At 44.2% G+C, this 16,628-nt stretch overlaps 1 protein-coding gene across 5 annotated transcripts in view; it reads right to left on the reverse strand.

The window, feature by feature from the left end:
• LOC116943806 (uncharacterized) overlaps positions 1–16,628 on the reverse strand; it is a 91,709-nt gene that overhangs the window by 34,090 nt on the left and 40,991 nt on the right. For all 5 annotated transcript variants that reach the window (XM_032957026.2, XM_032957028.2, XM_032957024.2 and 2 more), the window contains 4 exons: positions 15,685–15,844; positions 5,993–6,114; positions 3,825–3,890; positions 2,187–2,330 (listed from right to left, as the gene is read on the reverse strand). In XM_032957026.2, coding sequence (XP_032812917.2) covers positions 2,187–2,330; positions 3,825–3,890; positions 5,993–6,114; positions 15,685–15,844 — 492 coding nt within the window. The remainder of the gene's footprint in view (positions 1–2,186; positions 2,331–3,824; positions 3,891–5,992; positions 6,115–15,684; positions 15,845–16,628) is intronic.

Consider the following 16,628-nt stretch of genomic DNA (forward strand, 5'->3'; position numbering starts at 1 on the left):
ATTAAGTAAACCAAAAATATTTGTAGCATGTAGTGAAGTATGCAACACAATATTCATGCGGGATAAGATCTTAAAAATGGTGCGTGAGAAACTGACTGATGCTGCTGCCCGTGCTTTGTGGTTGCCGTACTGCACCTCAGGCAGCATCGTGACTGAACTTTGCTGCCTGACTAACGATGAGCTCGCAACGTGTTCACCGTACACCATGGCCCGATGCGCTGGAGCGCATTATTTCCATAACAGTGCACGCGCAACAAAAATAAGTGTAAATTAATCAAATGCGCTATTTCAAAAATCTCGCTACGTTAAACGTGTGTAGAGACACAGATGCCTCCGCAGGTAGCACGATATAAGGGCACGTGTCCGTAAATGGACCCGATTGGGCGACCTAAGGGCAGGTACCCGGAAGCGGTGCTCGATTGGGCGAGCTAGGGGCACATGACCGGAAGTGGGCCCGATTGGACGACTCAAGGGCACGTGACCTGAAGCGGGGTCTCAATTGGATGGGTAAGGACACGTGGCCTTGATACAGTAAGGGGCGGGGCCGGGGCCAAGGGATAAGGGGGGAGCGTAAGGGGGATTCGCGGTTCGTTTTGGTGATCCAGCTAACTAACAGACACCCACATAGTGAGCAGCCTAACTAGTAAGAGAACCCAGTCTACAATAAAGTTTTGATTGAAAGCTTCCGTGACTGCAGGGATTCATATTCTTGGTTCTTTCGGTAAAGTCACGTAGAAGGGAAACAATAAAATAATAAAAATATAAAACAATAATATTATCATGACGTTTCGACTGCAACACAGCAATCATCATCAGGTGTGAAAACCACAGCAAGAAAATTTGAAAAAAGTGCCGGTTTTTTTAACATTAGCACCACGGAGAGTGATTTGGCAGTTATTCAGATGGACGAGTCCATCTATGTTCGGAAAAGAGGAGGGGGGAGACGAAAATAATGGATGCGGTCTGAAAGCCACCGTAAGCGTGAACAATCAATTAAGACACAAAATTATTTATCAAATCCTTCCAATGATTGCAAAGCCAGAATCCATCTTCTCGGATGCTTACCTGAAACCGGATTCCCACCACCATCCATCTCAGAAGAATTCCCTCATCAAGACTGCACCATAGAGCCCAATGCATATCCGACCAGGAACACATAGCCAGTGAACTCAAGCACGTACACCAAGCTCTTAAGGCTAATGGTCACTCCGAATACACAATCCGCAAAGCTATCACTCCAACCATGAAGGACCCTCTTGAGGAGCCTTTCAAAACCATCACCTTACCCTACATTGCGGCGATCACAAAAAAGATCCCCAAAATCTTTAAGGAACACAAGATCCAGGTCCGATTCAATACAGTACATAAAATCCGTGATCTGGTTCCGTCTGTAAAAGATGTGATTCCGGACATACAGTACCCTGGCGTCTACAAACTAAGTTGACTCTGTGGTAGTAGTTACATTGGAGAAACCAAACGACATGTCTCGGACCGCATTTGTGAACACAAAGCAGACCTAAAACACGGTAGGGCCAACACCTCGGCCGTGGCAGATCACTTATAATTCAGTAGGCTCACATGACATTGACTTCTCCAAGAGAAAGGTTCTTTGCAAGCCATCTGGCTACCATGAAGGATTCGTTCATGAGGCTATCCACATATACAAACACAGACAATTTCAACCGAGAAGATGGAGTCTGGCTTAGCAATCATTGGAAGGATTTGATAAACCATTTCGGGTCTTAATTGATTGTTCACGCTTACGGTGGCTTTCAGACCGCATCCATTATTTTCGTCTCCCCCCTCCTCTTTTCCGAACATAGATGGACTCGTCCATCTGAATAACTGCCAAATCGCTCTCCGTGGTGCTAACGTTAAAAAAACCACCACTTTTTCAAATTTTCTTGCTGTGGTTTTCACACCTGATGATAATTGCTTGTGTTGCAGTCGAAACGTCGTGATAATTTTATTGTTTTACATTTTTATTATTTTATTGTTTCCCTTCTACGTGACTTTACCGAAAAAAACAATACAGTAAAGTTGTTAATAAACGCGTTGCCTCCAAGAACGGTGTGTGCGCACCTCAGTTATATACACTACACGTGCGTAAAACGTGAGGCGGCCATGCTGGCTTGGGGGTGGGGGGAACGGAACACAAATGTCGCCCGAACTCCTGACTGACCAACCTTGGTCTTCCCCTTGGGTACGTAGTAGATGCCAGATGCTCGCAAAAGGAAGTAACGCTTCTTCCACGATTTCTTGCCATCCTCCTTCAGGTACAGCACTCCCTCCAGCTCTGGCACCGTCACAGTGGAGCCACAGAAACACTCCTGCAGCGCGACGCATGCGCAGAGAGAGAGTGACGATGCAATGCCGTACACAATATGGGACGTCAAAACACGTTTTGAAATTATTGAAATTGAAGGTATGTAAGAAAAAAAATCTAATTGGAACAAAATATTCAGAACCTCAGCATTCACATTGTTTTTTTACTTACACTGCTTTTGAGAGCCTTATCAAAAATATGGATAGCATTTAACATTAACTTTGAATTCAAAAGGCAGTGTTTTCCTGCTCAAATCAGGACCGAAGTAGCACTGATCTTTTTTCATAGGCTTGAGCTCAGAGTGCAAATTCCATATTCCTATGGTGGGTACGAGTGTCCACAGGACAACCACATGGCAACACATTTTTTTGCACTTCCCCTCATCTCACTCTGTTGCTAAACCCCTGATGCACTCCCTCACTTTCCCTCACATCTACAGCAACTCTTCTTCTCGGCTTCCTTGCCGACTACAGCTTCTTCGCTCCTCTCCAACAGATACAAAATTCCTCAGCCAGGATCATTTTAACCTGTGGCGCCACAGTGGCGAGATATTAACTCCCTCGCCTGGTATACAGGAGGTTGTGGGTTCGATCCAGACCCCGACGCCTGTATATTTGGCATTTGCATGTTCTCCCCGTGATCACGTGGATTTTTCTCTGGGTCCTCCAGTTTTTCCCTCCATGATAACATGCGTTTAGAGTATTTGGCTGCTTTAAATTTCCACGTGATAAGCCACTTCGATGACCTATCATTTGTGGCCAGGTCCCTTCTGAAAAAGAACTATTACAGCTCAGTTAGCCTTACCTGGTAAAATAAAAATAGTTTATAGTTTAACCTGCCATACAATTGTCACCGTTCTGCTTTACTACTTTCTTAACTCAGCTGGCTCCCTGTCTACTATTGCTGTCCGTTTAAATGTCTCACTCTAGTCGATAAATCCCTCCATCGTCTTGCCCGACCTCTCATCTCTCACTACTCTATCCCATCCTGTCCTCTACGCTCCCCGTCTCTACCGTCCCTCTCTGTGCCTCCCTCACTATCCTGCACCCAGTGTCGCTCTCTCGCTCCTTCTCCCTTCTCGCTCCCGTTCAATAGAACCAACTCCCACTGCACATGAAACAATCATCTTCATTCACCTGCTTCCACTCCTCCCTTAAAACAACCCCCATCTCTTCTCCCCTAGTCCATCATCCTGCTACTGCTACTCCCTCCCCCCAAACTTCGACCAGGCTTATCCCTATCCGTATCACGAGACCAACCACTATCACTCTCCCTACCCCTTCTTAACCCCTCCCACCTGTTCTCCTGTCACTACAACTACACCGCGACTTTCAATAATACCTCTTTATCTCAGCCACTTTCATCTTGTATACAATTGTATAGTTTCTGAAAAGAAGCCCTCAACACGCTACAACAAGCAGCGAACGCTCCACAACGAGAAGTGAACGTGCTGCCGCTGGACCACGTCACCGCCCACGCACACGTCCGATGACCTTACCTCCAGCAGAGCCTCCTTATTGCGATCTGCCATCTCACTCGTTTCATTTGTACCCAGAAGGTAGTTCTAGATAAAGAGCAGCGAAGCATCAAAATCATAAATCTCGCATGAAATCAGTTATTCATTATATGCTATTATGTTGCGTGTTTAGCCAGTAAAGCCTCATTGAGTCTCAAGACAATTTTTTAGGAGGATCACGCCAAGTTTTCGTTGCAACAACGGGGCGATGTTTCTGCTGAGTCTTAATCCCAATGGAGTAATTGCTGGTCATTTTTAAGCATTGGAATGTTTGGCCAATGCCAGATAGATTATTTTTTTACTCTCACAAGAAATCAGAGAACCCAGAGGAAACCCGTGCCGAACAGGAGTTGAATATACAGGGGCGCCACAGTGGCTAGATGTTAACTCCCTCGCCTGGTATGCAAGAGGTTCTATTCAGACCCCAACGCCTGTATATTTGGAGTTTGCATGTTCTCTCCGTGGTCGCATGGATTTTTCTTCAGGTCTTCCCTTCAAATGTTGAAACAATGTACGTTCAGAGTATTTGGTTGCAATAAATTTCCACGTGATAAGCCACTTCATTGAGCTATCAATTGTGGCCTAGGTTGCTTCTGAAAAAGAGCTACATAGCTTAGCGAGCCCTAACTGGTAAAATAAAAAATCTTTTTATCGTTTAGTTTATACAAACTCCACACAGAAAGGGTCCGAGTTCATAAATTAAATCAATGCCCTTCTTTATGTGAGGCATGAGTATTGTCACTGTGCCCCCTGCTGACAAAAAATAAATATATCCTATACCACTCTGGATGGATCAAAGGTGAGATATCATTTTGCCCTCAAAGCCGGCTCTCAGCTGGTATTTGAGAGTTGGTTGGACGTGCGTGTGGGGTCCAGCATGGCCCATTTGCTGTGAGGCCAAGCCCGACGATCCCATTACACTAAATCCAATTGACCACTAAACACAGCAACAATAAGCATTGCGGTCGAGAAGATAAGCAACACAATAAATAATCAGACAATTTACCTCCTTCCTATATATGTCCCACCGCATGAAAACACGTTAGGTGCACATCCCATCAAGTACATGGCATTCGGTGTTGAAACGCACCTAAAATTACGCATTTCCTAGAAGGCCGGTGTGACTAATGGAATGACTAAAACAACATTTTGTGTGCACAGACAGATGTATGTAAATGCACGAATGGTGAACTTCTTTCGCACCATACACAGCCAAATGTGCTCATTGGAGGTGCAGGGGAAGGACAACAAACTACACACAAAAAGCAGTTCTAAATAAATGAGTTTTCAACGTAGAATGAAGAGTGCATAGCTCCAGTGGCTTCCTAATATCGGAAAAAGAGCGTTCCAGACAGCGGCAGAAGTGCATCTGAAAGCAAGCGATGGTTATCCAAAAGCTGCTGCGAGCATTATCGGAGTTCGCGTGATGGTTTATGCTCCTTGACGAGATCAGCAAGGTATTGTGGTTCATTTGTGGCAAGCACTTTGTGTGTAATGAGTGCGATCTTATAATGTATTTGTTCGGCAACTGGAAGCCAATGCAGCTCGATGAGCACTACCATCACGACACGTGCCAAAGATTTTTATACATGCTACAAGCTTGGTAATGTTTTGCCAGACGTCCCGTAGAGTAGTGACAATAACCGAGCCTTGTCGATACTACGCTACACACCACCGTGTTGTCTATGTCATGACTCAATAGTGATGGAACGTGTTGTAAAGTCCCGATATGAAATTTGCAGGACCTAACTATATTTTGCACGTGGTGATCAAACGACATTCTGGGAGAGTATGGTGCCGAGGCTCTTTAGAGGAGTAGAAAACTGAATCCTGGAGTCTATGACCGCCACACCTGATCCTCCCACAAATGTTTTTGCCTGAGCGCAGCATTTCGTTTCGTGCAAACTACACATGCACCGCTTGCGTGTGATCTTCGAGGTTACAGAGGCTCTCCATACCTAACTTTGACTTCACTGCGATGTACAATTGTGTATCATCAGCATATTTCTGCCATATAATATTTCAAAAGGAAAGATTCATGTTCACACTGAACCAGCACAATAGTGGCGTATAAAGGTGTGTAGATTCACCGACTCTCTTTGGGACACAATGCATGTGTGTGCCAGTGGTACCTAATGCTTGCGCCTTACCTGCGGGTTTTTAAATATGGCGTACTTTTCCTTGCGCGCCACAAACATGAGCATATTGGGACTGTCCCGTGTCCAGTTCAGCAGGTTCTCCACCAGGTTCTCGCTGTCTTCAAAAAAGCGCTCTGCAAAGCAGCACAGCAGTCCAAAGAACCACAGCGGAAATCAGTACCACCCAGTAGCAGCAACGTTTTTGGTCATACCAATGTATTGTGATGCTAAGAGTAAATTATTTGATAAGCTGCTCATTTCAAATGGTTGTCGCGTAATTTACTTCTGTTGGCCAGACAGTTACAGCCACCTCAGTTGGCACTAATAAGTGAAATATCTGGCTCATTAACGATGCAACACAACGTACTGGTAACGTTATTTGTGTGCATGCATTTACGGGTGCCTGTGTGCACATTGTTTTGTCATCGACTCTAAATATATTTTTGGGAATGTCTTGCAATTAATCATATAAACGGCCACATTTATCTGGGATGAATATGATGAACGCTGCACTTACCGTCGTTTTCATGCAGGGGGCGCTGCAAACCTATGCGCCCCCTGCATGAACGACGGAGGCGCAGGGACAGACGTTCGATTACATTGGAATCGATCTGCAGACGGCGGTCTTCTCGCTTGGCCAGTGCTATGTCGCCTTATCTCGATCCCGCAATCCCAAACATGTGAAAGTCCGCATCGAACCGAACCCCCAGAAAGGACATCTACCGTATTTTCCGCATATAACCTGCGGGGTATACCACTTTTTACAAACAAAGCAAGACCCTGCGGGGTATATGGAGGTACGGGCTATCCCAAAAATATTTTACACGTGTGACATGTTGACTCGTTTAAATGTTTTCATGGTAGGACTATCCACTATGCAACACTTACCTTTGACTAAAGCACTGCTGAATAAACCACTCACACTAAAATTGCACGTTATCACGTTTTAAATAAATTGTTTGTACAATTAAACGACAATGTTTGAAGTGCGAGCACTGTTTACTGGCGATGGGAGAGCTGGGTGGAGATAGAGGTGGGGGGTGGGGCAGCTGGGGGGAGAGAGAGGTGGGGGGGCAATGGAGTTACCGGAGTGCTCCTATTTGCGCAGTGTGCAATCTACCAGTGCTAAAACTGTACTTATCTACCAGTTATGTGTTATTTATTGGACATTTACCGTTTTAAGTTCACTCGTTTCCAGTTAATTTGTTTTCTTTGTGCACGTTATGTTTTTAATGTTAACAATTGATAGTGGAATGTATTACAAATGTAAACTTCGTATTAATATGATGGAATTAAGCTGCGGTAACAACGTTAAATATATGAATGCATGCGGGGTATATGGAGGTGCGGGCTATCTGAAATTAGTTTTACAGAAAACACTATTTTTGCGGGGTATAGGCGTCTGCGGGTTATATGCGTATGCGGGCTATATGCGGGAAAATACGGTACTTAACGACGAGAGAAAATTCACACGAAATTTCGTTTTCAATGAAGTCTTCCAGATGTAAAATGCTATTTATATATAAAAACTCTCTATTTGTCTATGATGAATATGATGAACGCTTGAGAGAGAGAGAATGAGGCGATTCGGAATTGATTCCCAGAATCGACTTGGCCCCCACTGACACGACTTTGCCATTTGTTTTGCGACGATGACAATTTCCCATTCTCCCCGCATACGCTATCACAATCAACAAGTCGCAGGGACAGACGTTCCATTACGTTGGTAAGCGCACAATTTCATCTATCTTTCTATGATAAATACTAGGTTGTTGGGGGGCGACGCAGGCACCCCCCAACAACCTCGTATTGTTATATTTAGAGTATCGCCACATCGCTGAAGACATTTGTAAACAATATGGGCCTTGGAATATCCCCGTGTATATCCCACAATGGACAGGATTTGAGCTGTTTCTTGGAGTACCATGGAGGCTTATGCTCAAGTCTGGCAAAATCTCCCATGATGCTGGATGTAATTACAAGCGAAATGTCGTACTAAAATTGTAAATGTTGTGGGTTTACTCTCCAAAACACCGGTGTGCTCAACTAGTAAATAATTGTCACGTTTTGTTTGTGACAAACATTACTAATTGGCTGTGTCGGGTGGTGACAGGTTCTGACACGTGTCGATATAACCCAAAATTTACAATAAAAAATATTGGTCGCGAAAGCCTACGTGTCAAACTGATCTTTGTTTACATTTGGTCAGCCAATGAGAGCGACATATGCTCTGAGCCAAACCGCACCCCACTCCCCCCACGATTAGATTATCATGATTCATGGTCACAATTATATTTTTTACGTCGATTTTTTTTCTTTTAAGAATGTATTATTCAATGTTATCACGGTATAAGCTCGAGCCACGCAGTGCTCGCCAGTTTTTAAGAAGACACGCCCTGCCCGCCGTCATTCAAAGAAGCATCAGTTCCTCGAGAATGGAAACATTCCTATGTCCGTCCACTTCATAAAGGGGCCCTAAAGATGATCCCAATAACCACCGACCTATCTCAATTTGGTCCCCATTGATGAAAATTTTTGAAAAATTATTGAACGACCAAATTAGCAGTTTCCTGTCCACCAAACAATCTACTACATTCAATTCTAGATTTAAAGCTTTCATGACTGCAAGAATCCATACTCTTTGGTTCTATTCGGTAAAGTCACGTAGGTAAAAAAATAAAACAACAAAAATCACGACGTTTCGGCCACAACACAAGCGGCCTTCATCAGGTGAAGGGACCAGGCTGTCTCAAGGACAGCACTGGAGTGAAACACAGCTACGCTCAGACCGCGACCTTTAAGCTGTGTGCGAGGAAACAAGGTGCCTTGACAAAGGAATTAGCATAAAAATTAGCATTTGATTGGCCGACTTAGCATGATGAACGGTGTAGAGGTGCTGTACATGCGGGTGCACATGCCGGTTGGCGCGAGGGGGGGGGAAGGAGGAGTTTACCTATTGATGGTGTGAAAAGGGCATTTTTAAGAGCTGCGAAAGTTTGGGGTACCACTACTTGAAAAATATACTGTACCATTGAAAATTAGTTTAATGTTTGGTTCGATTTAGAACATCTTTCCAATGGTTGCTTAATTTGAAACCATCTTCTCGGTTGAAATTGTCTTTGTTTGTAGATCTGAATTGCCTCGTGAACAAATCTCTGATAAAAACCCGTGGGTTTGCAAAGAACCTTGGTATCGGAGAAATTTATATCGTGATCACCCACAGCATTGTAACAGTGATCAGCTACGGCAGAAGAATTAGTTCTGCCGTGTTTCAAATCTGATTTGTGCTCGCGAATTCGGTCAGAGACATGTCGCTTTGTCTCCCCGATATAGCAATCACCACAGGTACAACTCAATTTGTAAACCCCGGGGTACTGTAAGTCAGGAATGACATCCTTCACGGATGGGATCAGTTCACGAATTTTGTGTACTGTATTGAACCGGACCTGGATCTTGTGTTTGTTTAGAATTTTGGAAATCTTTTTAGTAACGCCTGCTATATATGGTAGTGTGATGGTTTTGACCGGAGTATCAAGTGGTTGTTTCTGTATGGAGGGAGAAACAGCTTGGCGGATGGTACGGTTAGAGTATCCATTCCTATTGAGGGCCAGGTGTACGTGTTTTAATTCACTGGTCAGGTGGTATTGGTCCGAAATGCAATGAGCCCTATGGTATAAAGTTTTGATGAGAGAATTATTTTGGGCTGGGTGGTGGTGGGAATCAAGTTTCAAGTAGGAATCTGTGTGGGTGGGTTTCCTGTAGACAGAATGCCCCAATGAGCCATCAGGTCTCATCTCAAACAGAACATCTAAGAATGGTAGCTTGCCATATTTCTCCACTTCCGTGGTAATTTTGATGGCGGGATGTCTGGAATTGATGTGGTGTAGGAAAAGGTTCAGAGCTGGGAGGCCATGTGGCCAAATGATGAAAGTGTCATCCACATATCTCTTCCACAGGGAAGGTCTACATCTAAAACAATCTGGGTTCCGAAAAAAATACAGCACCACATCTGCTGCATTAGACTCTCTGAATCAAATTTACAGTAGCCTTGATAATAAGCAGTACTGTGCTTGTCTTTTTCAAGACCTGTCCAAAGCTTTTGATACAGTAGACCACAACACCCTGCTTAAATTTCGATTTAAAGCTCTCGTGACTGCAAGGATTCATCTTCTTTGGTTCTTTCGGTAAAGTCACGTAGAATGAGAATAAAATAATAAATTGATAAAATAAAATAACACAATAAAATTCTCACGACGTTTCGGCCACAACACAAGCGGCCTTCATCAGGTGAAGAGACGAGACTGTCTGGAGGACAGCGCTGGAGTGAAACAGCCATGCTCAGATCGCGACCTTTAAGCTGTGTGAGAAGAAACAAAGCGCCTTGACAAAGGAATTAGCATAGAATTTAGCATTGAAATAGCTGAGTGATTAGCTTGTGACTGGTCACAGAAATGGCTATGTTAAAGTTAAAACATACACATCCACAGAGGCACCCCTTGACAAAGGAATAAGCATAGCATTTAGCATTGAAATAGCTGAGTGATTAGCTTGTGACTGGTCACAGAAATAGCTATGTTAAAGTCAGAGCATACACATTCACAGAGGCACCTAGTACAAATATAACTAGGAGAATTTAGCATTGAAATAACTCAGAACAGAGGAGGGGGAGAGAGACAGCTGCGAGGCACTGTTATACTCCATGTTGTAAAAGAGCTGCGGTCTGAAGGTCATCGTAAAATCCAGTTAATTAAGAACGGAAATGGTTTAAAACATCTTTCCAATGGTTACTAAGCCATAATCCATCTTCTCGGTTGAAATTGTCTCTGTGCTTGTATATGTGAATGGCCTCATGAACGAATCTCTCATGGTAGCCGGTTGGTTTGCAAAGAACCTCCGTCTTGGAGAAGTCAATGTCATGTGAGCCCACTGAATTATAACAGTGATCTGCCACGGCAGAGGAGTTCGTTCTACCATGTTTCAAGTCTGCTTTGTGTTCGCGGATGCGGTCCGAGATATGTCGTTTGGTTTCTCCAATGTAGCTACTACCACAGAGGCACTTTAGTTTGTAAACGCCCGGGTACTGTATGTCTGGAACAGCATCTTTTACAGATGGAACTAGATCACGGACTTTATGTACTGTGTTGAATCGGACCTGGATCTTGTGTTTATTCAGGATTTTGGAGATCTTTTTAGTGACCCCTGCAATGTAGGGTAAGGTGGTGGTTTTGAGTGGCTCCACAAGAAGATCCTTCTTCATGACTGGAGTGATGGCTTTGCGGATTGTGTAGTCGGAGTAACCATTAGCCCTGAGAGCCTGGTGTACTTGCTTGAGTTCACTGGTAATGTGTTCCTGGTCGGAAATGCATTGGGCCCTATGGTATAGAGTCTTGATGAGGGAGTTATTTTGGGATGGATGGTGGTGGGAATCTGGTTTCAAGTGAGCATTTGTATGGGTAGCTTTCCTGTAGACAGAGTGGCTCATTGAACCATCATATCTCCTTTTAATTAAGACATCCAAAAAGGGTAGTTTGCCATCTTTTTCAACCTCCATGGTAAATCTGATGGCTGGGTGTATGGAATTGATGTGGTCGCGGAATTGGTCTAGAGCAGGCTGGCCATGTGGCCAGATGACAAAGGTGTCATCTACGTACCTCTTCCATAAGGTCGGGCGTAGAGTGGCAGTCTGGATGGCGTCACCTGGAATGGCCAGACTGCCACTCTACGCCCGACCTTATGGAAGAGGTACGTAGATGACACCTTTGTCATCTGGCCACATGGCCAGCCTGCACTAGACCAATTCCGCGACCACATCAATTCCATACACCCAGCCATCAGATTTACCATGGAGGTCGAAAAAGATGGCAAACTACCCTTTTTGGATGTCTTAATTAAAAGGAGACATGATGGTTCAATGAGCCACTGTCTACAGGAAAGCTACCCATACAGATGCTTACTTGAAACCAGATTCCCACCACCATCCATCCCAGAATAACTCCCTCATCAAGACTCTATACCATAGAGCCCAATGCATTTCCGACCAGGAACACATTACCAGTGAACTCAAGCAAGTACACCAGGCTCTCAGGGCTAATGGTTACTCCGACTACACAATCTGCAAAGCCATCACTCCAGTCATGAAGAAGGATCCTCTTGTGGAGCCACTAAAAACCATCACCTTACCCTACATTGCAGGGGTCACTAAAAAGATCTCCAAAATCCTGAATAAACACAAGATCCAGGTCCGATTCAACACAGTACATAAAATCCGTGAACTAGTTCCATCTGTAAAAGATGCTATTCCAGACATACAGTACTCAGGCTTTTACAAACTAAAGTGCCTCTGTGGTAGTAGCTACATTGGAGAAACCAAACGACATATCTTGGACCGCATCCGCGAACATAAAGCAGACTTGAAACACGGTAGAACGAACGCCTCTGCTGTGGCAGATCACTGTTATAATTCAGTGGGCTCACATGACATTGACTTCTCCAAGACGGAGGTTCTTTGCAAACCAACTGGCTACCATGAGAGATTCGTTCATGAGGCCATTCACATATACAAGCACAGAGACAATTTCAACCGAGAAGATGGATTCTGGCTTAGTAACCATTGGAAAGTTATATTCTTAGTTTTTTCGGTAAAGTCACGTTCAACGTGACTTTACCGAAAAAACTAAGAATATGAATTACTGCAGTCACGAAAGCTTTAAATCATTGGAAAGTTGTTTTAAACCATTTCCGTTCTTAATTAATTGTATTTTACGATGACCTTCAAACCGCAGCTCTTTTACAACATGGAGTATAACAGTGCCTCGCAGCTGTCTCTCTCCCCCTCCTCTGTTCCGAGTTATTTCAATGCTAAATTCTCCTAGTTATTTCAATGCTAAATTCTCCTGTTTGATTTGTACTAGGTGCCTCTGTGAATGTGTATGCTCTGACTTTAACATAGCTATTTCTGTGACCAGTCACAAGCTAATCATTCAGCTATTTCAATGCTAAATTCTATGCTAATTCCTTTGTCAAGGGGTGCCTCTGTGGATGTGTATGCTTTAACTTTAACATAGCCATTTCTGTGACCAGTCACAAGCTAATAACTCAGCTATTTAATGCTAAATTCTATGCTAATTCCTTTGTCAAGGCGCTTTGTTTCTTCTCACACAGCTTAAAGGTCGCGATCTGAGCGCGGCGTTTTCGCTCCAGCGCTGTCCTCCAGACAGTCTCGTCCCTTCACCTGATGAAGGCCGCTTGTGTTGTGGCCGAAACGTCGTGAGAATTTTATTGTGTCATTTTATTTTATCAATTTATTATTTTATTCTCATTCTACGTGACTTTACCGAAAGAACCAAAGAAGATGAACACCCTGCTTAGTAAACTAAGTTGCCTCGGTTTTTCCGAAAACACAATAAATAGTTTAAAAATTGCCTCTTTTCTCGCACCCAAACTGCATTCACAGATGGTTGCAGGTCAAGTGTTAAGATAACAAAAGGGGTTCCACAGGGTTCCATCCTCGGCCTCCTCTTGTTCTCTCTTTATGTCAATGACTTGGGCACTGACCTGGATCATTTCAGGGTAAATCTTTTTGCAGATGACACGATACTGATTACTGCTGGCTGCTCTCCGGATGACGTGATTGCTAAGCTCCAGGATGATTTCAACAAACTACAACATCAGCTAGTTGCTCTTAAACTAGTCCTGAATACCTCCAAAACCAAGGTGCTATGCTTCTCACCGGGACTAAAGCAGGAAGTTATTTTTCCCCAATTACATTCCTTAAATAATTATCAAATAGGGCATGTCAAGATCTATAAGTATCTTGGGGTCATCCTGGATTCAAAACTGAATTTTGAAGATCACATTGATTATATTGGTAAAAAGACAAAAATAAAAATTGGTTTCTGTATCGACACAAGCACTGCTTCCCCCCTATGTTCCGTTTGGAATTGATAAAAGCTACCATACTGCCTCTACTTGATTACTGTGATATCGTGTATAAATCAGCCCCAAGTAATGTACTGAAGAAGCATGATTCCATCTATCACTCGGCCTTAAGATTTGCATTGAACTGCCCATATAGGACTCACCACTGTGATCTCTACATTGGGTCAAACTTAACATATCTTAATGTTCGACGGCTTGTGCACCAGATCTTATTTATTCATGATGTACTTACAAAAAAATCCGCAGACTACCTGCTAGATCTCCTCTCTGTTTCAAAGAACAAATTTGACCTCAGGTCTTCGCTCATTTACCAGCTTCACATTCCCTATTTCCGTACAAAAACCGGAGGAAGGGCCTTTGCTATTGATGCCCCCAGGGTTTGGAATGCTATTGCCAATAAACTGCAACTTGAATCACTACCTATGAGACCTTCACTCAAAACTGCTCTAGAGGAGTTGTACACCCCTAGCTGCCACTGCTATTCAGTGGCCTAAAATAAAATAAAATGTTTCGCTCCGGATGACCGCTGCAAAGTATTATCTGTATTTTGATTTAGTTTGCTGATCTTAAAGGTGCATTGAAAAATATGATACTCCGACTGATGCTCCTGTTGTTGTGGACTGACTCATGCAGCCAGCTATGGCTCTAGGGTTTGGTGTTACATGTTATTTATGTAGTTTATTGTAAAACATTCGGTCACAGTCCCTATGATCACTATTACATTGCATTTGTGGCATTATTTTGGTGATTTCGAAAACGTTTTTTGTTTTGGCCATGTTTTTGTTTATTGTAGTACGGAGTTAGACTGATGGCCTTAATCTTAGTTGTCTTATGGTTGTTGTTGTTGTTTGACTTGCATCCCACTGGGATTTTTGCACACAGCGTTAGTCTACGGTGCTATTTCAGGAATATTTTGATGTTTTTTTCCTGGATTTTCTGTTTGCACAGTCACATAGTCACTTCAACATGTTTTCTTGTTCATGTTTTTGTTTGTTGTTTGTTGCGGTTGCACCCGATTCAAGAGCCGAATGGCTCACAGGGCTATACCAAATAAATGAAACTAAAACTAAACTAAATTCTTACTCCACCTCGGTCTCTCTTGCTCTGCCTTAGTTCCGTGTGCTTGTGAGCATTTTAGACCCATAATAATGTATGGGGGAAACGACTGCAAGTGTGTTAGTGCCGGAAATGAGACCAAAGCGTAAAGTATAGTTCCACTTTGGATGTTAAAATGCAAGCAAATGAGGCGGGTCAAGGCGGCAAGTGGCAGGTGGATTGTGCGTCGTGAGCGCCAGGTGGATTGTGCGTCGTGAGCGCCAGGTGGTTTGTGCGTCGTGAGCGCCAGGTGGATTGTGTGTCGTGAGCGCCAGGTGGATTGTGCGTCGTGAGCGCCAGGTGGATTGTGTGTCGTGAGCGCCAGGTGGATTGTGCGTCGTGAGCGCCAGGTGGATTGTGTGTCGTGAGCGCCAGGTGGATTGTGCGTCACGAGCGCCAGGTGGATTGTGCGTCGTGAGCGCCAGGTGGACTGCGGGTGTGAGAGTCAGGTGGATTATGGGTCTTGAGGGCCAGGTCGATTGAACACAGTTTGCATGAGATTAAACAGTCAGTGTCCGGTAGACAAAGCTCTCAACGTGGGTGGAACGAATGAATGAGTGAGAATATCACGGGAACAGTAACCACGGTAGTACCGATAGATGAGTGATGAAGAGTAAACTGACCATCTGTGAGCGAGTGATCGAAGTTGTGAATCGGTGAGTGCTGTGTACCCATGTGTAATTCTGGGATGACTTCGACCAGGGACCAGTCCGGACTGCCGTCCGTGTGGGACTTCTCCGCCAGGCTGTCGAGGACTTGCCGCACCGTCTGACGTTCATCCACCATCATCGTCTTCGAGCTGCTATCCGTCAAATGAATGCGAACCACCAGCTGCCAACACACGCACACAGCAAGAGACGGAACATGCAGCGTCACAATCACACAACATGTATGCCAGCTAGAAACAAACAGATTTAGAACAGAGGTGTAGGGAAACATGGGGTTAACCTACACACATTTGCAGATGACAAGCAGCTATACGTTTAATGTGTGCCCGATGGCATAGCGGCATCAGCCATTGCCCTTGAACAATGTGTTCTCGATGTTAGTTTCTGGATGGCATCCAATAGACTGAAGCTGAATGCAGACATAACAGATGAGATCTGGTTGGGTACCACCCATAGCCTCGATAAGCTGATCAGCCATAGTCCATCGCTCAATTAAGGTAGTCTCGGAGTTCTAGTGGCACCTGACCTCCAAACCTCACAAACTTGTTGCTATGATCTGTAAAACATGTTTTTTCCAGCTTTAAGAGCCTAACCAGCACTGCCGCTGAATCTACTGGGACACCGAGGACATGCTTAGGGAAGGCAGAAATCGCTGACAGGCGTACATTCATAGACTGAGTCAACCAGCGTTCTCAAACTCCGGCTGGCAGTGACTGTAAGCCCTGCATGGCAGAGGGTCCTGTCCAGCCCCGACACACTCATAGGAGATTGACCTCCGCTGGCTAGGGTAGACCTTGCATGAGCAGGCGCTCCTTGATTTCGGCAGAAAACCCTGCACCTAATAATAGGGGTTTTCCCCTTTTTTCTGACAACAAAACTGAAACCTTTTACAAGGATTCATGTCTGCATTAACCACAATACCTACAGTCAAAATGCAAACAAAAAAC

This window comes from Petromyzon marinus, chromosome 19 (genome assembly GCF_048934315.1).
Source record: "Petromyzon marinus isolate PM22_M1 ecotype Great Lakes invasive population chromosome 19, UKy_Petmar_22M1.pri1.0, whole genome shotgun sequence".
NCBI lineage: Eukaryota > Metazoa > Chordata > Hyperoartia > Petromyzontiformes > Petromyzontidae > Petromyzon > Petromyzon marinus.